The 26,040-nt window shown below is 39.7% G+C and overlaps 2 protein-coding genes across 6 annotated transcripts in view; both read left to right on the top strand.

Annotated features, from left to right (window-relative positions):
• The window catches only part of PIKFYVE (phosphoinositide kinase, FYVE-type zinc finger containing), a 69,172-nt gene extending 56,973 nt beyond the window's left edge, over positions 1-12,199 (top strand). For all 5 annotated transcript variants that reach the window (XM_087819615.1, XM_087819613.1, XM_087819614.1 and 2 more), the window contains 9 exons: positions 754-851; positions 3,014-3,178; positions 3,961-4,020; positions 4,658-4,834; positions 5,564-5,667; positions 6,365-6,493; positions 7,567-7,828; positions 8,236-8,310; positions 8,856-12,199. In XM_087819615.1, coding sequence (XP_087675741.1) covers positions 754-851; positions 3,014-3,178; positions 3,961-4,020; positions 4,658-4,834; positions 5,564-5,667; positions 6,365-6,493; positions 7,567-7,828; positions 8,236-8,310; positions 8,856-8,971 — 1,186 coding nt within the window. In that variant the 3' untranslated portion in view covers positions 8,972-12,199. The remainder of the gene's footprint in view (positions 1-753; positions 852-3,013; positions 3,179-3,960; positions 4,021-4,657; positions 4,835-5,563; positions 5,668-6,364; positions 6,494-7,566; positions 7,829-8,235; positions 8,311-8,855) is intronic.
• A 6,054-nt stretch (positions 12,200-18,253) lies between these two features.
• The window catches only part of PTH2R (parathyroid hormone 2 receptor), a 44,865-nt gene continuing 37,078 nt past the window's right edge, over positions 18,254-26,040 (top strand). Inside the window, exon 1 of the mRNA XM_087819611.1 lies at positions 18,254-18,328. Within this exon, the coding sequence (XP_087675737.1) occupies positions 18,254-18,328 (75 nt within the window). The remainder of the gene's footprint in view (positions 18,329-26,040) is intronic.

The following is a 26,040-nucleotide window of genomic DNA, read 5'->3' as shown; positions in this document are numbered from 1 at the left end:
ACGCACTTGTACTTTAGCTAATAATTGATGGAACAAAATTCAAGTATAGCAAAAGATCTTAAACTGTTTCTTTGGATTCTGTTTTCTGATGGTTGCCATTGAAGTTCAATGTGTAGTGCAGATTTAAACTTCCAACATTTTTAATTCTCTTTGTTTTCACTTAAAAAGTAGTAACTTGTGAAATTAGTAAGCAACTGTTTGTCTTTGTAATTTAAAATATTTGTGAACATTCTATAATAGATAAGAACCTCATAGTTAAAACAAAACATTCGTCAAAACCGGTTCTTTTAATATGTTCAGTATTCTAGACATTTGGGTAGAAATTGTCATAGGTTCATTATTTTGATTCTTACTGAAATAGGTTTTCCAGCTTTACTAATGTGATTAAATTTTATCTGAATTATATATTATGTTGACTAGCATGAGAAATAGGAAACTGGTATTTCCAGTAATTGTTTGACTTACAGGTGCTAATATAACTCTAATGGACTTGGAGAAAATATTACTAAAACTTACACTTTCATATATTTTTCCACATACATTTATAATTATAACATTTTGCTTTCTTTTTCTTAAGTCCAATAGACATTTGAAGACTTTTTCTTCCATGTTCTAACTTGTTTATGTAAGTTATAAATCAGATTTATATTGTGAGTGAGGTAGGTGGCAGTAGATTAATGCAGGAATCAGAGTACTTGCTGTTTTCTGTCTGAATAGTATAAAACCAACTTTTCTTCTGTTTTTTTGTTGTAGTGCTTTAGACAGCAGACCAAAGAGTAGCAGCCCCATTAGATTACCTGAGAGCAGTGGAGGACAGCCGAGTCGCACAGCAGAGGCAGAACCACAACCAAGTAAGATACAAAAGGAGAGGTAGTTATTATTAGTTTTGTTTGTAATTGTGGTTTGAAGAAGAAAACAAATAAGAAATGCCATCTGGTAAGGATTTGTTAGTTCTGATCTTTGAAATATAATATGGATTTTTTTTTTTTTTTTAAATATATATATACCTTTATTGATTTCGGAGAGAGGAAAGGAGAGGGAGAGAGAGAGATAGAAACATCAATGATGAGAGAGTCATTGATCGAGCCTGCAAGCTGGGCATATGCCCTGACTGGAAGTTGAACCCTGATCGCCTGGATCCGAGGTCGATGCTCAGCCTCTGAGCCATGCCCATCTGGGCTGGATTTAAATTTTTTTGTATTTCCTCTTTTATACATATTTTGCTTTTCTTTGATTCTTAAGTTTATTCACTTTAGAGCTCCTAGAAACTCGTACGCCTATGCAAAAACAAGCACGGTCTCGCTTCCTACCTAGAGCTTTCAGTTTATTGTGTACAACCTAAGCAATATAACAGCAGCTTTGTTGTTGTTGTTTTTATAGTGTTATTGGCATTGTGAAAAGAACTTCTTATGCATTATCACCTTTCATCCACAATACATGTACAATAACCACATAAGATATTTCACATATCCCCATTTTTCAGAAAGAAAGTTTAAACTTAAATTAAGCAGTTTGCTCAGGATTATACAGCTAGTGGAGAACTGGGATTTGAACTGTGTCTTTGTCAGTTAGGAATGTATCCACTACAGGTAACAGCAGACTCATGGCTATTGGGGTTTAAACAAATGACAGTTTCTTTTTCTTTTCTTTTCTTTTCTTTTCTTTTCTTTTCTTTTCTTTTCTTTTCTTTTCTTTTCTTTTCTTTTCTTTTCTTTTCTTTCTTTTCTTTTTTTTTTTTTTTTAAATATATCTTTATTGATTTCAGAGAGAGGAAAGGAGAGGGAGAGAGAGAGAGAGAAATATCAATGATGAGAGAGTCATTGATCAAGCCCACAACTGGGCATGTGCCCTGACCGGGAATCGAGCCCCGATCGCCTGTATCCTAGGTCGATGCTCAACCGCTGAGCCACGCCCGGCCTGGCGACAGTTTATTTTTCTAAAATAAGAACATCTGCAGGTGGGCAGTTGCTGGCAATGGCTCAGCGACTCAGCATTGTCATGACAACATAGGGGTAGTTCGTTTTTCTATGATTCTCTTAAGTTTTACTCATGGTCAAAAATGTTCTACTTAATGTCTACATTTGAGGCAGAAAGAGGGGAGGTATAAGCTGCAGCTGTTCCCTTTTCTTAGGAAAGCAGAGACTTCTCCCTTCACTCTCATTAGTTAGAGCTGAGTCTCTTGGCCACCCCTCCCTGCAAAGGAGACTGAGAAAGTGGTGAGCTTATAGAAATCACTTATTCGCTGGGGCTACTATATACACGGCTGCCCCCCAGCCCCTTGAGTTGGACTTCATTTAGCAAGGAACAAGGTGGGATTAGATATTAAGGAGGCAATACTGGTTCCTGACACCCTAAGTAAGGACCCTAAGTAAATACCCTAAGTAAGTACGATTAACATTTGATAAGGATTTTGTAGATTGTAAACGTTCAAGATCAGCATCATATATACTAAGCTCATAGATCACATGTATTAAGCTCAAAACTGAGAATAAAAGTATAGAGCAAGCTTTAGTGATATTTTTGGCCATCCTTGTACTACTTACTTTCTGAAAAATGTTAAAAACAAAATCTTACATTTTGCTATGTTAAGATGTAAGAACACAAATGATATAAAGATGTTACCTTTAACTTTGAATTCTCATAGCTTGCAACATTGTTTTATATTAGTTTAATAGTAACTGCTGTAAGAATTCAGCCCTAACTTAATCTCATTGCTTAAGATATTATGACTGCCTTGGAAAGATGTTTTTCAAAGGTTTTATCAGAATTTCTCACATTTTGATATGTCGCTATGTGACCACTGTTCTTTTTCTGTTTCTGTTAATAAGAGTGCTTGACTGTCCCCCTCGAAACCCATAAAAACTGAGGAATAATAACCTGTGCAAATGAAAGTATCAGCGTTGCTAATATTATTACCCTTAGAAAATGGTTACTGTGCACAAAGTTATGAGTTAAAAATTTTAATTTTTCCACCTATAGTGACCTGTACTTAATATGCTGCCTCTATTTTTAGCCAAAAAGGCTTCTGGAATGTTGTCCTTCTTCCGAGGGACAGCAGGGAAAAGCCCCGATCTATCTTCCCAGAAGAGAGAGACCTTGCGTGGAGCGGATAGCGCTTATTACCAGGTTGGGCAGGCGGGCAAGGAGGGGACGGAGAATCAAGGCATCGAGCCTTCAGGTGTGTTAAAGGGGGACGAAACCTGCTTACTCTAGGCTTTGATTTACTTAGTTTAGTTTCTTAGAGCCAAACAGATGTGACAACCCCTGCATTAGATCATGAATTAGTAGTTTATTTAAAAAACAGCAACTGCATGATAAATTTTCATTAGTATTTACGATCTCTGTTTAGTATTCTATAGGCTGATATTGGGCTGTGATCTTTGGAAGGTATTGGTGCTTTGAAAAAATAATTTTGAAATATGAAACTTAGAGGTTCTAAAGGTTAAAAAGTATTCCCAATCTACAGTAATTAGAGTGGATCTGGCAGCAGGTTTGCCAGACAGATCAGTCAGATATAAAGCAAAACTAGCTCTGACTTAGACACTAGTATACTTTATGTTTTATATAAATATTTTAGTATATGATAAAGAAAGCATCACAAACGTTGGCGAAGCATTCTCCTCTCTGGGGACACTGGTCATAAACTCTGCAGTCACGGGAAATCTTGATGTAAGAGTTGAGTTAGTATATTGCTCACATAGGAATCACTTCAGTAGAAGAAACATTATTCAACCTAAATGCTCTTATTTTTTAATTTAAAAATTGATTTTTTAAAAGGTCCACACATTTTTATTGTAATAGTTTACAATAACAGTTGTATGCACAGTGCTTGCTTGGAGTGACTTGACCAGGATAAAGAGGGGACTTGGCAGTTTTTATTGTCGTGTCAGGGAAAGAACAGGCAAATGGAGTGATAACCGTTTAAAACTTTGGCTTGACTAATGATGTTAAACCTTTTAGATGAAGTAGATGGAGGAGACACACAAAAGAAACAGCTCACGAATCCTCATGTGGAGCTTCGTAAGTATGAGATAAAATATTGGTGGTTTGGGGACAGCGACTCTATTATTTGAGGCTTCTGGTTACATGCTAAATAAATAGACTATTTCTTGAAATGAATATTAAGTCTGTGTGCTGATGTAGTTTTATTTAATCTAGATTTAGTTCATAAAATGTACATTATAAAGAAAGTTAATTTGTACATTTAACTGAAATGATAATTTAACTCATAAATGACAATTTGATTTAATTTCTAATGTATTAATAATTCCTGTGTAATCTAGAGCCACAGAGTCTTGACAAGGTGTCTAGAATTCTGTGTATATGGATGCTAAAAATGTATCATCCAGAATATTATATACAGTAAAATTTAAGACATAAAAGCACAATGATGGAAAGACAGTAACCAGTATAAAACAAGAAATGGGTCTTAGGTTTGAATTTTCTGTGACCACGTAAGGATGGTCATCAGGTGCTTTACAATCCTCCCTAAAGATCACTTTAACAAATGATGATAAATGGATATAGTAGACTTAACAGGAAAAGTGCTGCCTAGAAGAAAATTAAATGGCTGCCGCTGGTGGGGGTGTGGAATTGGGCAAGAGGGAAAAGAGATTTTTGATTCATGAAAGTGTTTTTTTAACACTTCTGTTTATAGAATTTTCTGATGCTAATGCCAAGTTTTATTGTCGGCTCTATTACGCGGGAGAGTTTCATAAGATGCGGGAAGTGATTCTGGGCAGCAGCGAAGATGATTTCATTCGATCCCTTTCACACTCGTCGCCCTGGCAGGCCCGGGGAGGCAAATCCGGGGCTGCCTTCTACGCAACTGAAGGTGAGTCTTCCAGAGGCTCACTGATGACATACTGTCCACCTTCCCCTCAGGTAATTCCTGAGGGACTTGAAGAGAGCTAGTAGGATACTGTCAATTGGCAAACAGGAGTTTCCTCTTTTTATGTTTATACTTTATGCTGTGTCATAAAATATTTAAAAGAATATACGTATATAGGATGTGTAATTAGAGACAAACATCTATCAAATTCTTACTAAATTCTCTCTAGTCCTGAGTTTTCCAAGTGTAAATAACAGCAGATAGAAATGGAAACATTTAACCCGAAGGTAGGAAGGCAGGTTCCTCGCTCACCAAGGTTTCCAGAAGATCGTGACCGTTTGCACTTCATGTTCCATTCTCCAACCCACTGAGAGCAAAATCATCGGAGGTAACTCAGTCGGATTGCTTGATAAGAACTATCATAACGATTATGTATTGGATTGCTAACAAAGGAAAACATTTATACAGTTTTAATAAAAAGTAGATCAGCTATGAATTTAGGGGTGGTACTTTCAAAAGTAGAGGTTTCTTGACTGTATAAATCCTCAGAAACCCTTCCCACCCTTCCAGTTACTTGAGAACTGTGTTCTGATGAGGATTTTCTCTGTGACATCAGAAAATATCCCTTAAAAACATGAAGCAAATAAGTCATTTGGGGTCTTTGGGGTTTATTGTAGATAACCTGAGTAAATAATTGTGATTGACTAAATACATGCAATTTCTGCCTTTTAGATGATAGATTCATTCTGAAGCAAATGCCTCGCCTGGAAGTCCAGTCTTTCCTCGACTTTGCACCACACTACTTCAATTATATTACAAATGCTGTTCAACAAAAGGTAGACATCTCAGAATTAGATGGCCTCGAATTAGAGTTTACTGGGCTTTTGACGTCCTCAGAGTTAATCCTGAGAGTTTTCTCTGTGGTAAGATGTGGACAGGACATGACTGGATCTCTGTTATGCTACAGAGAAGTGATAGAACGCAGGAATTTCAAACTCCTCCTACTTTTGCCAGCGAGGAGCCAAGCGATCTCAAGCAAGTTGCATTTAATTAGCATATATGTCAGTTAAAAACATTATGCCTGGATGAGGAAAGCTGAACATTTAGGTATTGTTAATTTTGTTGAGACAGAAATTGGAAGCATGTTAAGAAATGAGGGCATGGATCCCTTAGGCAGAAAGAGAGCAGCCAGTGCCCAGGTTGGTCCATTTGTTGCTGAGCAGTGAGGACCTTCCCGGAAAAGTATGAGGGAGTCACGTGGATTTTTTTTCATTATGGTTTATTGCATGCTACTGGGGAAATTCTGTGTCATAATAAAATGTGAATTTGAGTGGTTGTGGAGGATCTAATATTTTTACTGGCATTGCTGCTTTACTTGCTCCTGACATTCAGGGGCTTGAGTTTCTTTCAGGGACCTCTGTTCATATGAATAGAAAATCATGTTTGGGTATTACATGAATAATCCAGATATTGGTATTAAATTACAAATAATCCTTTTTGATAAGAGTTTCCTCTCATTTTTTTCTTGATTAGAGGCCTACTGCATTGGCCAAAATTCTTGGAGTTTACAGAATTGGTTATAAGAATTCTCAGAACAACACTGAGAAGAAGTTAGATCTCCTTGTCATGGAAAATCTTTTCTATGGGAGAAAGATGGCACAGGTAAGGATGTTGGACTATGCAAAGCATTTAGCTGCTGGAACCCTTTGCACTTCTGGTTCCTGAATGTAGTGAATCAGAGAATAGCATCTTCTTTGGTAGTACATGTTAAACTTTGGTTGCTGGGCCAAATTGAACTTTGGGCTTGTTGAACCCTATAGGGAAGAATAAATAGGAATATTGTAGACTGATCCTAAAATTTAACATCTCCAGTATTCTAGAAACAGAATTACAGAAGTGGAAGGCAGATCTACTTCTACCATCTCAGTTTTCAACATGCAGAAACTGAGGCCCATAGAAATTAAGTGCTTTATGGCAGACACACAGATATTTCTAGAACTCAGATTGGTCTACACTCCAGAACAGTACTCTTCAAAGTGCTAGTCCTTGAACTGTTTCCAGTGTATGGCAAGGTAAGGAGCTTGTACCAGTATGTAATTCCATGCACTGCTTTCTACGTTGAGAATGTCTTGCTATGAGAAAAACAGCTGCTGAACTAAGCAGCGTGCTTCCTGGTGTAATTGATTTACATTCTGGTGCAAGTTCCTTATGTCATCACGAGCCAGGAACAACCGACCAGCAGTGGTCTGTCCAGTACACTTCAGGTCTCTCTGCTCTGGTCGTCCACTCACCTTTGCCGCCACTCAAAAATTTCTCAAGATAGGCTGTTGCTTCTCCGTTGCCATAGTAATCATGCAGAGTTTTGGTATCAAAACATTAAGTTTCCTAAGACTATTTGCATCTGGTTTTTAAACTGCATTTCAGTCCAGTGATGTGTTTTTGGAGTTACTTGTCAATGTTTCTTAAAGTGGATTAAATGAGTCAGTTATTTCTGAAATGTTTCAGTAACTGAGTACTTGGTATTAACTTCATATGATAAAATTATATCACATGTATTTTATGTATTATACAGTTATAATGCATGCATTTAATGACATGTTATATGTTAAGTATTTAAATAAAATTTAAACTATATATTTAATGGTAGTAGCTATAGGGAACCTGTCTGCCTTTTTAATTAAATGGCATTAATCATTTGCAGCAACTCATATATTACCGAATTTTCTTTCTGCCAGGTATTTGATTTGAAGGGTTCACTTAGAAATAGAAATGTAAAAACTGATACTGGGAAGGAGAGCTGTGATGTAGTCCTGCTGGATGAGAATCTTTTAAAGATGGTTCGAGACAACCCTCTGTATATCCGCTCTCATTCCAAAGCTGTGCTGAGAGCCTCGATCCGCAGCGACTCCCACTTCCTTTCTAGCCACCTCATTATAGATTATTCTTTGCTGGTTGGGCGAGATGACACCAGCAATGAGCTGGTTGTTGGAATCATAGGTAAGTCAATGAGCATACCTTACTTATAGTTCATGAGCGAAATCCGTCAGATTTGACGATTATACTGAACCTGGTCTATAGCTTATTGAATATTTTCATTTAAAAATTTTAAAATAATAGTTTTAAATTCTGTTATATAAATAGTACTTTCTGTTCATTTTCCTCATTTACGTTTTCATTATCTTTACCAAAAATACCTATATTCGAAAAGGCACTTAGAAATGAAGCCCTGGGATTTGGGGCTGTTGTGAGGACAGAATGAATAAAATGGGGAAGAACCCTTAGAGCACCTGGCATATTGTCAGCACTCAGTAAATGCTAACTATTATAGAAGTAATACAATTAATATTGTCCTTTGCTTATATTCATTGACATAACTTTATTGCTGATTTTGTTCCCTGCAACAGATTATATTCGAACATTTACATGGGACAAAAAGCTTGAGATGGTTGTGAAATCCACAGGAATTTTAGGAGGACAAGGTAAGCAGATTTTTTGTTTTGTTTGCTCTTTAAACTATACTCATGTTTTCCTTATCAGTTAATATTTTAAAAATTGGATACTTTTTTTATTCCAAAAATATTAGTGATTATCTCTGATTTTATTGTACTTTCCAAAATGGTCAAATAATAGGAGTTGTGTAGGTGGGGAAATACGGGGTTTAAATTTGTGTTAAAATGCGAGAGGTACTCAAAATGAAAAGTTAAAAAAAAAAGGCCAGAGCTTCTGGATAAGAGGTTGTCTTTAATTAACACTTGAAATCTTCTAAGTTCTCTGAGCACTGCTGGCCCCTTTGTGCTTTATACATCTCTCTAGGTAAGTGCTAGTCTTTTAAAATAAAACTCCTACCAGGAGGGCCCCGTCCCATGTTGTGGCTCAGTGAACAGCACCCCTTCCCCTTTCTGAGACGCCTGGGGGGTGCAGAATGTGACTTTATGGCAGTTTACATGCAAGAGCGTAGGTGAAGTCAGCTGCCTGATCACTTACGTGATAGTTTTCTTTTCCCTTTCCTCTTTTGTAATTTTAGGTAAAATGCCCACTGTGGTCTCTCCAGAGCTGTACAGGACTCGATTTTGTGAAGCAATGGACAAGTATTTCCTGATGGTACCGGACCACTGGACAGGTTTAGGTCTGAACTGCTGAAATGAAGCACTTACCGTGAAATGGACCGTGAAGGAAAGGGGGCTGGAGCAAAGGACCAAAAATAAGCTGCATTTTACTTGTTTGTCACATTCACCACTGTTTGCCAAGGCCTTTCAGTTCTGCGTTTCATAGGCCCTCTCACACTGAAGGGTTAAAATTCCGTAGATGTGCACTGTGGTTTTTGATACCTACAGATTGGCTATCCCTGGGCTGGAAAGTTGCATGGACATTTTTTCACTTAAGCAGAAATATAGACCCATTTCAAAGGGCTAAGGACAGATGTATGATTAGAGATGAGATTGGGTGAAAAACGGGTTGATGTGTTTGCTAACCATCCTGCTAAGAAAACAGTGCTCCTAGGTTGTGACTCTTGGCGTTGCATGTGACACATTCTTCACTTAAAAAGCATTTGTAGATTTGATGAGCTTTTTTGGTTTGTTTCTCATGTAACAGTTTAATGTTGCCTATTATCACAGTTTCTGAAACCTTTAAAAATTCTGAATTATTCTATGAATAGCCAGTTAAACAAATGGACAGAATCTGTTCTTGTTTTACAGAGGAATTTGACTTAAATTGGGAATCCTGCCATGTCCTATATCTCACCCTGCTTTCCAGTATGTTTGATGTTTGTCAGGTTCTGTCTTTACTTCTCTGTGGAAGGCAGGAAGCCACCACCATTAACTTTAAGCCTTTTTGTCTGGAGCTATTTTTTAAGCTTGTTTACAACTTTTGTGCAGTTATTATGTAAAACAGCACTTATCTGCACATGCTCTTATTCTAAGTTTTTTCTCTTTCAAGGGCAACATTAGTCAATGAGTCTACAATGACTAAATCCCCAAAGGGCGAGTGGTTAATGAAGGATTTTTTAAATGTAAAGTATATTTCAGGCCCAATCCAAGAAATTGGGTGAAAGGGAAGCACTTGATCGCGTTTTGTAGAGGTAGTGTCTTTTTCAATATAACCAGCAATTTAAGTGACATATATATATATATGAAATTTCTAGATCTGATATTCTTGTTTCCTAACTTTCTATACCAGTTTCTAGGCCAGTCCTGACTATCAAGAAATGTTAAAAGATAAAATGTTCTTAGTAAGGAATTTCTTGTTTAATAGAGAGGTTGTTTAAAAAGCGATCAGAAGTATGAAACATAATAATAATGTAACCTTGAATATTTCCTTTTGGCTTCTTTGCATAACAAGGATAGTTTGGGGATTTTTTAAATTGTAAGAGTTCTACTCTTTTCAGGCTTCCAAGGATAGCACATTTCTATTGTAACTTTCACATAAGGAGGAGAAGTCTGGATACATTTCACTTACAGAGGCTATAATACATGAAATGGGAACATTTTGGAAAGTTGTCTTTAGGGAATGAAAGCATTAGTTTGGTGTATGGTGCTTATTGGAAACGTGATTTGTTTTGAACTAGAAACAGGTAAGTTGACCAAGGACTTATGACTGATCTGATGATAAGCATTTTAAAAAACAACATGTGGTGTACCTTTTGATACAAAACACTGGTGATTTTAGTTTCAGCATCATACAGCAGTAAGGAGTTGTACAGCAGTGACACATAGAGGAGCATCAGCTTGTGTGTCCAGGAGCAGTGGGTTTTGCATCTGATTTTGAATGCAAATACTGTTTTGACCATTTCTTCTGTGAAGATACTCTGGGTTATTCATCCTGTCCATGTCCTGCACCCCGGTCATGAACGCTTCCTGTAGAAGGTGTCTCCCCCCAGCTGTAACCAGGGTGTGTCTTTGTTTTAGCCTCAGCGCCATCTGTGTACCTTGGATCCTCTGCTGGAGTAGCTCCGGACAGTAATTAAGTATCTTGCTGATTTTGTTTTTCTTGCCCATGACATTAAGAACTATTTTTTTAAAGTACTGCTGCCTCTTAGATAATTTTGTGGCTAAAAAAAGTTCCAATATAATATAACCTGAAGTAATACTTGCTGTCCTTTTAAAGCTGTCTTAAAGAAGGGAAAATATAAAATTTAATTTGCTGTGAGTGGTAGGACTATATCCCTGGCCCCTTGCTGCTCCTGTGTAGGCCGCCCACATATATAAGGCGTTTCAGATGTTGTGCTACTCAGTGTTAAGCACTGGGTGACTTCACCTCTCCTGAATTCCCTTTCAAGTCCCGGAGAATATTAACAAAACAGTGGTGATTTTAGTTTCAGTATCATACAGTAGTAAAGGAGTTGTACAGCAGTGACACATAGAGGAGCATCAGCTTGCGTGTCCAGGAGCAATGGGTTAAGAATGGGTTAAGAATGAAAAGTTAAGAATATGGAAGAAATCTTAATACTTTAGTCCTTCGAATAAACTATGAATCCTGAAAATAATTGACAGTAGCACAAGAAAACTATATAACATGTTGCATTGTATAAAAAATCTTATTTATAAATTTGAAGCTTTTTGATGCCATCAAAACTTTGTTAAAAATAAAAAGGATTAACCTTTATCTTAACCCAAGCCTAAGAAAACTAAGGGGAATAAGCCGTTGTAAGCCCTTTTATAGTCTATAGAATATTTTAGATTTACAGATATTCAAAACTTCCTATAAAATGTCCTGCTTATAATTTTTCCCTGATCCAGCAGTAAGTGGTTTTCTAGCTTTGGCTTTTTTGGGTAGTGTAAATAGTAGGGTTGTATTGGTTTTTGTGGCATCAGTTTCTCCTTGGCATTTTACCCATTAGTACTGGGCTTGTATAAAACTGCCAAGGAAAGGAATCTATCTGTAGAAAGTCTCCTTAGCTACCAGAGTGGAAACTGTTGTGAATGAGCCTGTCGGTGAAACAGATCAGGCCATTCATTACTCCTCAAGTGTTAACATACTGACTTATGCAGTATTCAAAGCATCTAGTGCAATGCCTTTTTTTGTTTGTTTTTATAACGTGGGTGCAGTGTATTATAGAAAAATTAAAATTATAATCATGAGCATTTTTATTAATGCTTCTGTGCTGGTTTTGTAAAAAATGTACATTCTGTCTTTGACAGGTTTAATTTTAACTAGAGAAATGATATTGTAAATCATAATAGCCTCTTTTAACTTAGTATGAAAATTCAGTTAACAGTATTGAAAATACCTGATGTATTATATTGTATATATTTCTCTACTTTGGTTCCAGCTGTTTTATATGATTGATGTGTTATTTAAGAAATGAAACTGCCTTGGCCTTTTAAAGACTTATACTGTAAATAAAGAAGACTTACAAATAACTGAGAATCATCTTCACTTAGTTTTGAATCTCTTTGAGGGAATTAACAAGGGGAGCTGGAGTTTGGTGTGCAAGCCCAGCCCCTGGCCCTCTGTTCATTCTCTCCCCTTTTGTTTTCTGAGAATTTAAATCTCTCACGAATAAATAGCCCTTCTCCTTACATCCCAGAAAGTGGGTCTTGAATGTGTGGGTCGCTTCCATCAGTAAGAAGCTGCCCAGCCTTTTCTGCCCAGAATGCTGAGCTCGCTTTAGTTTCTTCCGAGTGTTCAGAGTTTACCTAAAGTGGATCCAACTATGGTACAACCTGCAGCTGTACCCCTGCAACCTCCTCCCCTCCCCTCCCCTCCCCTCCCCTCCCCTCCCCTCCCCTCCCCTCCCCTCCCCTCCCCTCCCCTCCCCTCCCCTCCCCTCCCCTCCCCTCCCCTCCCCTCCCCTCCCCTCCCCTCCCCTCCCCTCCCCTCCCCTCCCCGGTAGTACTAAATCCCAAGTAAACAGCCCTGTTTCTTCAAATTCACCTTTTGGTATCCACATCACATCACGTTTCATCCATATCACATCACATCACTCCAACAGGTAGTTGCTGCCATAGCTCTGCACTCACAGATGGCACTCCCTCCCAAGTCTCCAGCATACTGTGTACTCTCTGTCCCCATCATCCCAATTGCTGAAGCTTCTGCTTTTGCTGCTTTGATTCCTTAAATAAAATTCCTGGGGCTTCAGAAATGAAGAGCCACCTAATTAAACTAGAATTTACCCCCTACTCTTTAAAAGTGTGCCTCTGTTCTTTGCAATTAGATGATCATAACAAAAACGATCGTGACAAAAATTTTCATAGCAAAAATGACTGAGACAAAATAGCATTAGTTGGTTTTGCTTCTTCATTCTGCCGTTATACTACTATATCCAGAGGATGTCCCAGTTCTGTGACCTTTCCATCGGTTATTCTCTGAAGGCCGGTCACCACACATGTCCTGACCGCTGATTTCATCATTGCATAATGTGGAAATGCTTTCCTTATCTCTGAATTTAAGCATTAAAGAGTGTTACACATTCAAGGTATTGGAAAAGACTACCTTTCTAATTACTTATTTTCCATTACTCTGAACATTAGGTATATTCCATATTTTATAGAATAATACATTAAAAGCAAGTGTGTGTACACACACATGCACACACAATTTATTAGGGGGAAAAATCTTCAAATAGATTGTCTGCACTCCTTGGCACAGCTCTACAGCATTTTGCACTGTTTCATTAAAATTCTTATTATTTTTAGCTCTTGACAATTGTTTTACTTAATTAAATCAATCATAGATTACTGCCAGTTATATATGCAGAAACCTGGGAAGTTTATTAACTCATAAATGCCAAAAGATAACAGAAGCACTGGAGGACTGATAATTAAATGCATCTTTTAATTTCTAGCCTATAAGTGGAATTGAGCTCATGTTAGCTTGCAGGTTTTTGTCAATGTGTAGACTCTGGTATAGCACCTTCCCTTCAAGTCTAGGCTGCATGTGACCCATGAGGGGAAGTCATGAATTATGGTTAAGCTGCCTCTTCCGTTCCTTCTGATACAGTTGCTAGACGTTGATGTCTCATCGCAAACCATCAACGAGCGGTTTTAAGATCCTCGAAGGGAGATATTTTTTTTACTGCTATATTGCTACAACCTAGAAAACCATCTGTCTTTGATTCTTAATACTCCTTAAGCCACAGATATCATGGATAAAAACTGAATTTACTACCCTAGACACTTAGTAAAGTAAAAAAAAAGTTTCCTTTTCTCTCAGAATGAAGTATTCTAAGTCCTAGAGCAAATACATCTTGATTATCCTAAATGAAAGAGTGATGTTTCTTCATTTTCAATATAGAGTCATGCTTAGCACTCCTTGGTATTCTGTTCAAGGATCTGATGCCAGAATGGCCATATGGTCAAACACAGGTCTCGTGCAGAAAACAGACCAACAAGCTCACTGTGGGTTTATAGTAATTGCTGGTTGGGAGCGTTTATTGTTTGTGGAGTCCATGATCAATACTCTCTCCATTTCCAATTACCGTGATGATTTACTGAATGAGAAAGATGGGTATTCTTAGATCAGAACCTGTAAAAGGGGGGAAGAAAGACAATCACCCCAGTTTATTCATTAAATTCCACATATGAGTGAGATCATGTGGTACTTGTCTTTCTCTGACTGGCTTATTTTACTTAGCATAATACTCTCCAGGTCCATCCATGCTGTCACAAAGGGGGGAGTGGGTGGGCAGAGATTAATCGAAGAACTTTCATGCATATAAGCATACCCATGGACAAAGACAATAGTCTGGGGAAGGCCTGGGGGTGGGCAGATGCAGGGTGGAGGGGATCAATGGGAGAAAAAAAAGGGGGGACATCTATAATACTTTCAACAATAAAGATAAATTTTTAAAAAGTAAAAACAATTATAATTTTTTTTAAAAAAGAAAAAAGACAATCTGTTCAAAATGAAAAAATTCTTTAGGGACATTATCTCATTATTTGGAGAATAATTTTAGAGTTTACATTTGGGGTATATGGATATGGTTTGGGAATGTAATTAGACTTATAAAAATATTTAGAGGGACTGCTCTCTCTCCCTCAAAGTTGTTATAGCACTATTTATTGCTATTTTGATTTGGTGCCATTTGATACATGCCTAGAACAAGTTCAGTCTAAGGCAGAGTAGAGTTGTCTGATAGACCTGTCCCTTGTGATAACACAAGGAAGGCTTGAATTATCAAATTAAACTCTCTCGAGTTCCAGCTCTTACCAGCACCAAACTTGACAGATGACTCAAAGACAGTTTATGCTAACAATGTGATCTATGGTGAATGTCTGATTTTGCTCCAGGTGGGGGGGAAGCTAGAGTAGGCGAGGTCAATAAAACCCTGTCACCAAACCCTGGGTGGGCTCCCCTGGTTGGCAGTGCTCTGCATGAGTGGTCCTGCATCACTGCTGGGAGGATTGAGCATGTCTATGTAATTCCGCTGGAAGCTTGTGGGTGGTTTCTCCTCTACTTTATCCCATGTGCCTTTTCCCTATGTTGAATTTAATCTGTATCCTTTCACTGTAATGAACCATAACCATGAGCAAAACAGCTTCTGAGCACTATGAGTCCTTCTAGCAAGTCATCCAGAGTGAAGATGGTGGCCTGGGGACCCTCTGACTGGCACGTTTGCAAGGAGATTTGAGGTTTCTCTTTCCTCTCTGATAGAGGTAGAGAAGTTTGCAGGCCTGCCGCTTACCTCTTCCTTCCCAGCATATAGAGTGGCGCTACAAACCTCTAAACTAATATCCCTCCGGCCCTTTATATTGATATTCACTCTGTCTCTGGAGCCTTAAACCTTCATTAATAATCCCATAGAAAGTAAAACTTTATTTCAATAGATCTCCAGTTAAAACACCTGGAAAAATAAACTCTTCCTAAATCTCAAGCTACTTTCTTTAGCTATTTGACCTATTTTGTTTTACAGATAACACTGCAGTCTATGGCTTACTAAAATAAATATTGGATTGTAGTGGTTATATGTCCAGAGGCTAGTAGAGTACTTGCTTATTGCAAACAACACAAAATATAAATTCTAAATAGTAATCCAGATTCTTCAAAATGTAAGTAGTAGAATTGATTTTATTACTTTTTCCCCCATAGTATTATAATATCCTGAGAAATACCTACCAAAAAATTCTGCTCAGTTATTAATCATTAGTACTTAACTTTGGGACCACCTAAAATGAAATTTACCCATGATATAAGTAAGTATATATTCTATGGCAAAGGCCACAAATATTCTGATGATATCACAGCAATTTGTGTAATTATTTTTTTACTTTACCTAACATTGTTCATTTACCATAGTTTAATATGGCTTTAAACAGTTACAGCCTGTGGATTTATACCTGTTTGCATGAATGGACCAGTTGGATAATGTAAGTTTTACAAATACAGATTGTAAGTTCCAGCATATAGGCTTATCTGATTTTATTGAATGTCTAGTTAATAAACAACTAATAGTTTTGGGTACCCTTTTTGCTATAATGCAGGGTTTTTCAGCCTTGTCACTTGATATTTTGGGACAGATATTTCTCTGTCTCGAGAAGTTGTCCTGGGAATTGTAGGATCCTTGGTTTAGCAGCATCCCAGTTTCTGTCCACTTACATGCCAGTAGCATGTAGTGTGACACACCCAAAAATGTCTCCAGATGCTGCCAGATGTCCCCTTTCCCCTTGCTCAGAACCACTGCTGTAATGCACAGTAAATTATTCTTGAGTTTAGGGAGGGGGAACAAACAAAGAATCAAAAGGAAAAACCAGCTGAAAATGTGTTTCCTGTTTTGTGAGGCCTAAGAAACATGAAAAATTAATTATACAATTAATACTATTGTATAAATAGAACAGATGATCAGTAGTGCCCCAATGACAGAATATCATTGGCAAATGACTTACTGTCTACTTCCTCATCTATAACTATGGTAATAATGCCTATCTCACAGGGTCCATTCAAAGAGTAATATAAAGTATCTAGAAGAGTAACTAAATGTACTAAAGCACCAAATAAATGTCAATCAGTATTATTACTCTCACCATCATTTCCTTGCTTGAGTAGGATAATGTAACAGGTAACAATTCTAAGTAATTTAATCAAATGGAAGGTTTTTAGATAATAGTAACTATAGAGAGCTCTATTTTGAAAAAGAGCACAGACACACACATACAAACCCCACTAAACCTTAAATCTTTGGTAGCGTTAAGTGGAAAGTGAAGTTTGGTTGGTCTTTTTGCAGGTGTGTGCCTATGAGTGTATGTTGTATAATTCAGGTCTTGCTACTTCCAAAAAGCATACGAGGTGATGGAGTAGGACAATACATAATATAAGCAATGCTATTAAAAGAGAGAGAGAGGCGTGGACATTTTCAGACATGTAGAAATAGAAATAAAACCCAGCCCTTTCTAGTGTTTTAGAGCTAGCCAGCCATTAATAATCTAGACGTTTAAAAAGCAGACCGTTTTCACTTTAGCACACAGATGAAAGCCGGTGGTGACATCTCAGATTCTCGCTGTCTAGAGGAGATGAGGGGCCTGTGCTTCACCTACGGGAACCATTCCTTCCTCACTGTATCAGGCCCTGGGAGACCGAATAGTCTTCAACTGAAATGCCTGTAAAGCAAGGTCTCTGGCGTCTTGGGGATTATGCCTCTAAGGAAAAGAGCAACAGGAGGGAGAGGGGAGAGGGGAGAGGGGAGAGGGGGGAGGGGAGAGGGGAGAAGGGAGAGGGGAGAGGGGAGAGAGGGGAGGGGAGGGGGGAGGGGAGGGGGAGAGGGGGAGAGGGGGAGAGGGGGAGAGGGGGAAGGGGGGGAGGGGGGAGGGGGAGAGGGGGAAGGGGGAGAGGGGGGAGGGGGAAGGGGGAGAGGGGGGAGGGGGAAGGGGGAGAGGGGGGAGGGGGGAGGGAATTATTAGGAGGAAAGCAATCAGAGGGCTTCAGAGGGCGGTAGGGACGCGGGGCACACAGCGCAGTGGAAACGCGCCTGGCTGGGAAACCTTTGAACACGAGGCGCGGTGGCCCCAGGGGCGGGTGGTCGGCGCGTCTGGACGGCGGGGCGCTTGGGGACCGCTCGCCGAGGGCCGAGGGCGCCCCCAGAGGTCGGGCGCAGGGCCGGGACGGCGGAGACCACGGAGACGGTGCAGACGCGCGGCAGCAGCAGCGCTCGGGAGCCCTCGCCGTCGTGTCCCCCGGGCTGCGGGACACAGTGACTCCGAGGCGCGCGAGCGCCTTCCCGCCGCTCCTGCGGGGGGCGCGGGGGGCGCGGGGAGGCCGCGTCCAGGCCGGGGCGGGAGCCGCTCCGCTCCGCGTGAAGACCGCGCCCGGCCGCGCGCCGCCGCGCAGCTCGGCCCGACCCCCAGCGCGCGGGCGGCCGCAGCCCAGTCCCGCGCCGCCCCGGCCCCGGCCCCGGCCCCGAGTTTCACCCGCGCGCGCCAAGTTGCTCGTGCGGAGCCCCTGTGGGGCGCCGCGAGGAGCGCCCCGCTTCTGGCTCTGGCGGCGCCGGGCATGGCCGGGCCGGGGGCGGCGCCCCCCCTGTCGGCGTGGCTGCTGCTGGGCGGCTGCCTCCTCGCCGGAGCCCAGGTAAGAGCCGGCGCCCGGCGCCCGGCCGCCCCGAGCCCCGGCTGGACCCGGGTCAGGGGGCGGGGAGACCCAGGCGCGCGCCCCCCTCCTCCCTCTCTCTCGGGGCGGAAAGGAACTTTTCTTACTCGTAGTCTCCTTCGTCCCCATTGAATTAATCTACATGATTTTTGTCCGCTGGCACTTTCCCGTCACTTCCGAGAATTTAAACTTCTCGGCTGGCATGGCGACCCCCGCCCGAGAGGAAGCCGGCGCCCTTCACGCCGAATCGCGATATCAAAGCCGAGGCCGGCCGGGGGAATGCCGCGTTGAATAGCGCTCAGCTGTTCAATGTTAAGAATAAGCGGTAGTTGTCTGAGCGCTGCTGGTATCGTTTGGAGACTTTCGGGGAGCCCCTGGGTGCGGAGGTCGCCTTGCGGCCGCAGTTTTCTCGCGCCGAGTGAAACCCGGAGTTTGCTCCCAGCCCCGGGCGGGCGGAGAGAAGCGCGGGGCGCGCGGCGCCGAGAGCCCTGCGAATTTACACCAGTCGGCGCTAGTTCTCGCTTCTGCTCGGTAGGGGGCGCATCTTGACCATCAAATGAAACCCCGCGTTTCTTGTTTGTTTGTTTTTGTTTTTTCTTTTAAATTCTTGCTCCGTGAGAAAATTAGGCATTGATTTATGTACTGCAACTACATAAACTTAATACTATGTTATTATCTTTCAGATGACCGATTTAAATTTCAATGATTCTAAACGTGCCATTGTTTTTGAACCACATAACCACATAAACTAAAGGAAATAGTTCCCTGCTGAATACTGGGCTTTACCTAACACCACCGGGATGTTTCCATAAACTTGTTGTTGGTTTTTTGTTTTGTAAAATCAAACAATAGGCATGTTACACATTGACTAATAAGATTAGCAACGGATGCCTAACAGTAGGGTGTGCTTAAACTTGAAAATTTTCACCAACACAAGTAATATGACTGAAAGGAAAAAAAAAAACCCTAAGAATTTGGTGACACAGAACTCTGGTGATCTCCAGTGTACTTTTTTGCATTTCTATTTTATAAGACATTTGAATAATGTGCTTAAAAACACTGCTTCCCTGTAGAAGGGCCAAGTGAACTTTCTAACCATTGATTTTACTCAGTGTTCTAGATTACTTTTTCTAAGGAAATGGGAAGATATTGATTAGTACAACAACAACAACAACAAATCACTATGGGATTAAGGACAGAATATTTCCTTACTTTTAGATTTCAGTAAAGCGATCAGGATATTAAAGATTCTTTTCTATAATCTTAAACCAAGGTTTCTCAACCTTGGCACTATTGACATTTTGGGCCATATAATTCCTTGTTTCGGGATGGCCTTGTACATTGTGGGATATTGAGTAGCATTCCTGTCCTCTTTCCGCTAGATTACAGTAGCATCTCTATGCCCCCCTCCTGCCCCTGCCCAGTTGCGACACCGGAAGTGTCTCTAGATATTGCCAAATGTCCCTTTGTAGGTAAAATCGCCCCTGGTTGAGACCCATTGCTTTAAACTGATTTCCCTTTATGTTTATAGCTGAAGAATTGTGTGAAATGACAGTTTGTGATAATATATGACATTTTTGGCATTTTAAACAAAATCTGAAAGTTAAAGTGATTTACATTGACTCATTGATACTTTCTCTTATCTTCTGTTTCTCTGTCTTCATTCCCAGCTAAATTTTAATATATTAATATAATAACAAACATAACTCATCTAAGCAGAATTAGCTTGTGTAGAATAAGTCTTCAATATTCAGTGGACATTGGATCACAGCACAAAATAGATAACATAGGCTAGTACCTGTCAGTTGTTTTAAAAATCTCTTGTTTTGGTTGGCAAAGATGCTGCCTTTGACTCAATGCACACTTCAGAACTCATTCATTCATGCTCTTACTCTGTGCCCTGAGGAGGACAGGCTCTACTTTCCCAATGCATTGTGAAGAAAAATAGGGCATTTTCATCCAACGCTCACAAATCCCATTTAATTTCCTGTCTTGAGCTCCAGTTGGCTTTGTCATCTACTAGAAATCATTTCCTTTCTTTCCCCTCTGTTTAGTTTTTGTCTTTTCTCTGAATTAGTCTTTAGATCTTTTTATGGCAACGTGATTTTAGGCAGTTCATTTCACCTCTTTGAGTCTCCATTTCCTCCATTCTAAAACAGGGACAATTAATGGCATTTGTCTCATAGGCTGTGAGAGAGTGTTGAATTTAAAAACATAAAAACAAACTGTAATTGAAAAAAGTAAAAATATACAAGCAGACCAAAGCCTTAAGGTGTCTGGTAATGAAAATATCAGCTCTTTCCTCTTTTTTCTATTAGCTGATTAACCAAGGGCTTTTTAATGGAATGATTATTAGATTCAGATGATTCAGATGATTGGGAGCCACTGAAAGCTTTTAAATGGTGTGTGTGTGTGTGTGTGTGAGTGAGAATTTTGCAAGGCTATTCCATCTGCCAGCAACACTTCTTCTGTCCCTTGTGGTTTCTCCTTCAGAGCCTATTGGACATTTTCATAGTACTGATAGATGTTTTAATTTTACATTTATTGATATGAGTACTTGATTAAAATGTCTCTCCCACTCTGAAGAAGTCATCTGAAGACAGAACAGCTGATCAGAAGGCAGCTGCAGCCGCCCTGATAGTCACTGGTGTGTCCTCGTACAAGTGGAGATGCAAGGAGGCAGGTGGAATCCAGAGACATTTAGAAGGAAGAATGGTCAGAGCAGGTGTGAGGAGTAAAGTTTCTAGGTAAGCCGAGTGTGAGAAGCCTGAGATAATAGTTAGTGGAAGGTAGGATATTGGATTACGGAGCTTGAGAAAAGCTTTGGATTTAGCATTGTTACTTTATAGGGGGTACCTGACGCCACATGTGTGAGTGATATTCTCAGTGAGCGCACAGTGGGATTACAAGGGCCAGCTAACTTGATTGGATGCAGGTGGTTTTCTGTACGATGATCTCAGATGATAATTCACAGGGAAAAGGGGCTAATAAACAATTCGCAACCCCCTGTGACAATGAGCATGGTGCCTTTGGGTGGTAGGTTCTCCATGAACGTTTGAAAAAAGCTAATTTGTGTTTCATTCCAAGAAAATTCATCCTATTTGATCCCACTTGGAACTCAAGTCTCTAGTCATTTACCCAAGTTTTCATTTTAAAAAGGTCATTCTATTCTAAAGGGCAGAGATGGCTGCTGTGGGTACAGATGATGCAAGGAACCCGCACCTGCTGGTGGCGATGGCGAGGAGGGCGCAGCTGGGAGAGCCTCTGAGAGGCTGCGCTTGGCGGCCACTCCATTCATGGAATTGCATAGCCTCTCAAAGAAAGTAAATCAGACCTTTCTGGGGGGGAGGTTACTATGCAATGTGGTTAGGATTACAGACTCGATCAGAAGCAGAATTGGGAATTTGTTTCCTACTCTTTTAGCTGTTACTTAACATCTCAAACACTCAGTTTCTTCATTTACAAAATGGGGCTGACCTAATGCCGAATTCATTGTGATGGTGTGTGGGTTACGTGCAAACCTCCGGAGAAGCATTTCATGTAGTGCCTGCCATAGAGTTTGCTTCTATAAGTGTTAGCCATCCCTGTTGTCGTCATCATTATCATAATTTCTATTACGTTTTCTAATTAGTTATGGCTGATATAGATGATCTCTATTGGATGCTCATTAAATATTGGCATTTGCATGATCATAGGTGGAAGGGCTATTATATATTGCTACTTGAATTGGCAAATAAATCAAACGCTTTTGTTAAGAAGATACAGGTTGGTAACTGATGAAAATATCTAGCAAATAAAAATGTTGTTTAATGCTGTTTGGCCAGATATTTTTGCAACAAGATCGGAACAGGCTTATATGTGTATTGAAAGTTCCTGAAGGCAGAGTTCTACCTCTTCTTTATGAAACCGTCTACATCAAATTGCAAACTGGCTGAAATTTCCTAAATGAGAATAATTTATACTACTTGTCACTTTCCTACTTACATAATAAGGCTAGCTCTGTTTTCTATGAGAAAAAGTTTTTCAGTTATTTTTTGAAGACATTTCTGAGAGTAAGGCTGTGTTTAACAATGCATTTAAAGCAAGCTTGTGGGCATGAGATGTCTCAGCCTGCATGTTCTTCTGCCTACACCGCAGGAGAATCTGCCTTCAGAAAGGCGCTCATGCCTATAATAAGTACCAAGGTGGAACTTCTCTTCTCAGCATGCATTCTGGCATCTTATTTTCTAGATGACTAAAGTCTGTAAGACTCAAATCCCGAAGCTTCGGGTAGTCATGTAAGCAGGACTTCCGAGATCAGACAAGACTGGGTGCGTTCAGTGTGGTGTGGCCGTAGAGGCATGTGAGCAAAACTTAAGCACAATTTTCATGTTGATTAATTGAACTTAGAGATATCTTAGAGACATCTAAGAACTAGACGAAACCTCAAGTAGACAGTGGAGCTTTCCTGTAGCCTCAGGGATGCCTTTTAAAATCAATCCGAAAGATGGAGCAGACTTTTATCTCCACCAGATTGGTAACATATTAGTAATGGCATTTGGTTTGTGAGCCTATTGCATTTTTTGTGCCACTCATGGTAAATGTGTACTAAGTGCCTGAGAGCCATATGGTACCTCCTGACCTACCCCAGGGCCAGATCATGGCTTGGATTTCTTTTGTATCTGTCTTCTGCCATAGGGTCTGTATTCAGTGTCTTCCCCATGGTTGGTCTCAACAAATACTTGTAGAATAAATATGCTCCACAGTCCTTGCTATTAAACCAGCACAGACGGTATTGAGTAGAAAGAAATTTTTCCTGTGAGCATGGGGCATCCTTCAGTTAAAACTCTTCCTCCCCAGGCATCTTCACGTGGTCTCACCCCCACCGCAATGAGGTGGTTTCACTGCTGCTAGACTGACTCTCCACTAGGTCTTCTCTGATCCCGCCCCAGGGGGAGATGGAGGGGATACCTCCTGACTGCCAGCCAGGTTGGGGTGGAAGTCCAGGCTCCTCTCCTGGTCTCCACTGGCACCTGGGCTGAGGGGATCGTGGGTGGCATTGTTAGAGACCTGTGTGGCTGGAAGTCCTGGCTCTCTCTTTGCTCTGAAGCCACTCTGGGGAGGGTGTGGGGCACCTCCTTACAGCATCTCCTTACACCTCCGTACACTTGGCCTTTGCTCGTGTGGATTGGGGTTGGACTGTGGTTTTTTCTATGGTATTTGGGTTGAGCTATTATTGTCTAAAAGTTTTCTGTCTTGTCAGGCTGACTCTTTCCTTTCTTTGCTGTAGAGACCAGGGTATTTTTTTTAGACTTCTTCTTTTTTTTTTTTTTTTTTGGTCAGTGCCTATTTGATGTTTTAGAGTGGCCATTTTCTACAAATCCAAGTTTGGAAAATGAGACAAAAAGAAAACCTAGAGACTTTTCCACTGTATTGTTCTTCAGGGATCTGAGGTCCCTACCTGGTCTGCTTTCTGCTCTCTACCTTTCAAAATCATCTTATGTCCATTTTATATATATTGTACAGAGTTTTTAGTTGTACTTACTGGGAGAATAGAGAAAACCTATCACACCAGAAGTAGAAGTTCCAGAATGCTTCTTTTTAAACACAACTAATTTACCGGTTCATGTTGGACTTTAAATGTTGACTTTAAAATGAAATAAATGTGAATATTGTAATTATGAGGATTCACATACTTAGATATCAACAATTAATGACAACTTTAGGTACTTTCAATAAGATACACATGATCAAATTAGGGCTTCTTTTCGCTATCTAAGTATGTAACAGATTGAAATTCAACATTTTATTTTGAATTGTAAATGATCACTTGCCCAGGAAAAATTAACATCTGTTTTTTTTAAACTACCACTTTTTCCGATGCAATTATTGCTTTTGGAGTAACACTGAATATGAAACATTGAAGTAGATATTGAATACAAAGCAATGAGTATGAAAAGTGCTCTTCTGTCTTAAATAAACTATGATTTTAATGTCTGTGGTGAAGAACACTTGTATCTAACAAGGGAGGAAGGAAAGGCAATATAAAAGATGTTAAGCATTTTCTTACTCTCACTTGAAATGACTAAAGATCAATTTAACAGATCATATATCCTGCCCTGGCTGGTGTGGCTCAGTTGGTTGAGCATCAGACCATGCAGCAAAAGGTCACGGGTTCAATTCCCAGCCAGGGCACATGCCCCGGTTGTAGGCTGAATCCTCGGTAGGGGTGTGTGCAGGAGGCAACCAACTGATGTTCCTCTCTCTCTTTTTCTCTAAAAATCAATACAAATACTTAAAAAAAAAATGAGTACACCCTAGTCAAACTTGCTCCTGAATTAAATTGGCCACAGTTTTTAGCATAAAATATCTTTAGAAGCTAGAGTTTACATAATGCTTATGTTCCTGAGAAGGTTATCCCAGTAAAAGGGCCACACATGCACAAAAGAAAGCAAAAATGGATTTGTTCAAGTAAAAATGGTACAAGGAGTGGTTCGAAATGTTCGTGTTTGATATTCAAATCAAATTTCTCTGAATCAGATTTATAGTTCTGAAACTCAATTATAGCTTACTCAGTATTTTCTACAATTTAAGTCAAAGAAAGTAACTATTCAGCTGAAAACACAGCCAGAAAAAACAACAACAGAAAAACAAACAACTTGAATGGTGCCTGACTTTCTGGAGAATGAATTATTAATAATTATGGTTTTAAATGACACAAAATGATAGACTGGCAGGTTGAACTGAAGTGAAGGATACAGAAGAAATACCTATCATAAAAACTAATTTCCCTTCTGGCCCACTCAGATGACTCATCTGTTTTCATTTCCCCTTCCCTTTATGACATGTGAGACTTTATGCCTCACTTTTAGTGTGGCTACTTCTAACTGCGAATCTGCGCTGTTAGCCTTACAGTTAAATTTTGTTGTGTATGCCAACCCTCCCATTAGCTTTTGATTAATCCCTTTTTTCATGAAAAAATTATTAAAATAAATTATTGAGCTATGAATGATATCCAGCAATCTTTAAAACTACATACCTGATTGTTTATTGAGCTACTCTATATTATAAATATATTAGAAAATAGTAAACTCAAAATTTTCAGGAATAACACAATTTTTTGTCATTAAAACTAGTTTTTATGATAGGTATTTTTTCTGTATCCTTCGTTGCAGTTCAACCTGCCAGTCTATCATTTTGTGCCATTTAAAACCATAATTATTAATAATCTCTAATTGTTAGCCACTTCCTATGGCTAACAATTTAAACAGCTTTCAATTTCTAATGTTTGGTCCATAATGCCTTATTATAAATATAAAAAGGATTTCCTTAAATAATGGCTCTAGAGAATAAATGTATTTCCAGCCTGAAATTAAAGATTTGGGATTTCCCAAGGATTGTGTTATAGGGAGTTTGTCACTTAGATAAACTGATAGGTTTCATCATCTCATTTGATTTAAGAACCTCTGAGTCCCTAACTGAAAGCAGAACTGCAAAGCTCTGGACCCTATTATTGTTAATAAATCTACAGAACACATAATGCTAGTATTCTTTTTCTAGAAAGTGGATGATCACTTGTAGAAAGTTGTGATTGTTTAAAAACATATTTACAAATTTTTTGATACCTTCCTTTAAGAGGTAGAGATTAATTTCTCTCTCCTTGAGTGAGAGTTGGTGACTTGCTTTTAACAGATAGAATATAATGGGACTGATCA

This window comes from Miniopterus natalensis, chromosome 8, assembly GCF_054644295.1.
Source record: "Miniopterus natalensis isolate mMinNat1 chromosome 8, mMinNat1.hap1, whole genome shotgun sequence".
NCBI lineage: Eukaryota > Metazoa > Chordata > Mammalia > Chiroptera > Miniopteridae > Miniopterus > Miniopterus natalensis.
Note: the sequence above shows the minus strand (reverse complement) of the source record. Positions and strands in the feature narration are given on the sequence as shown.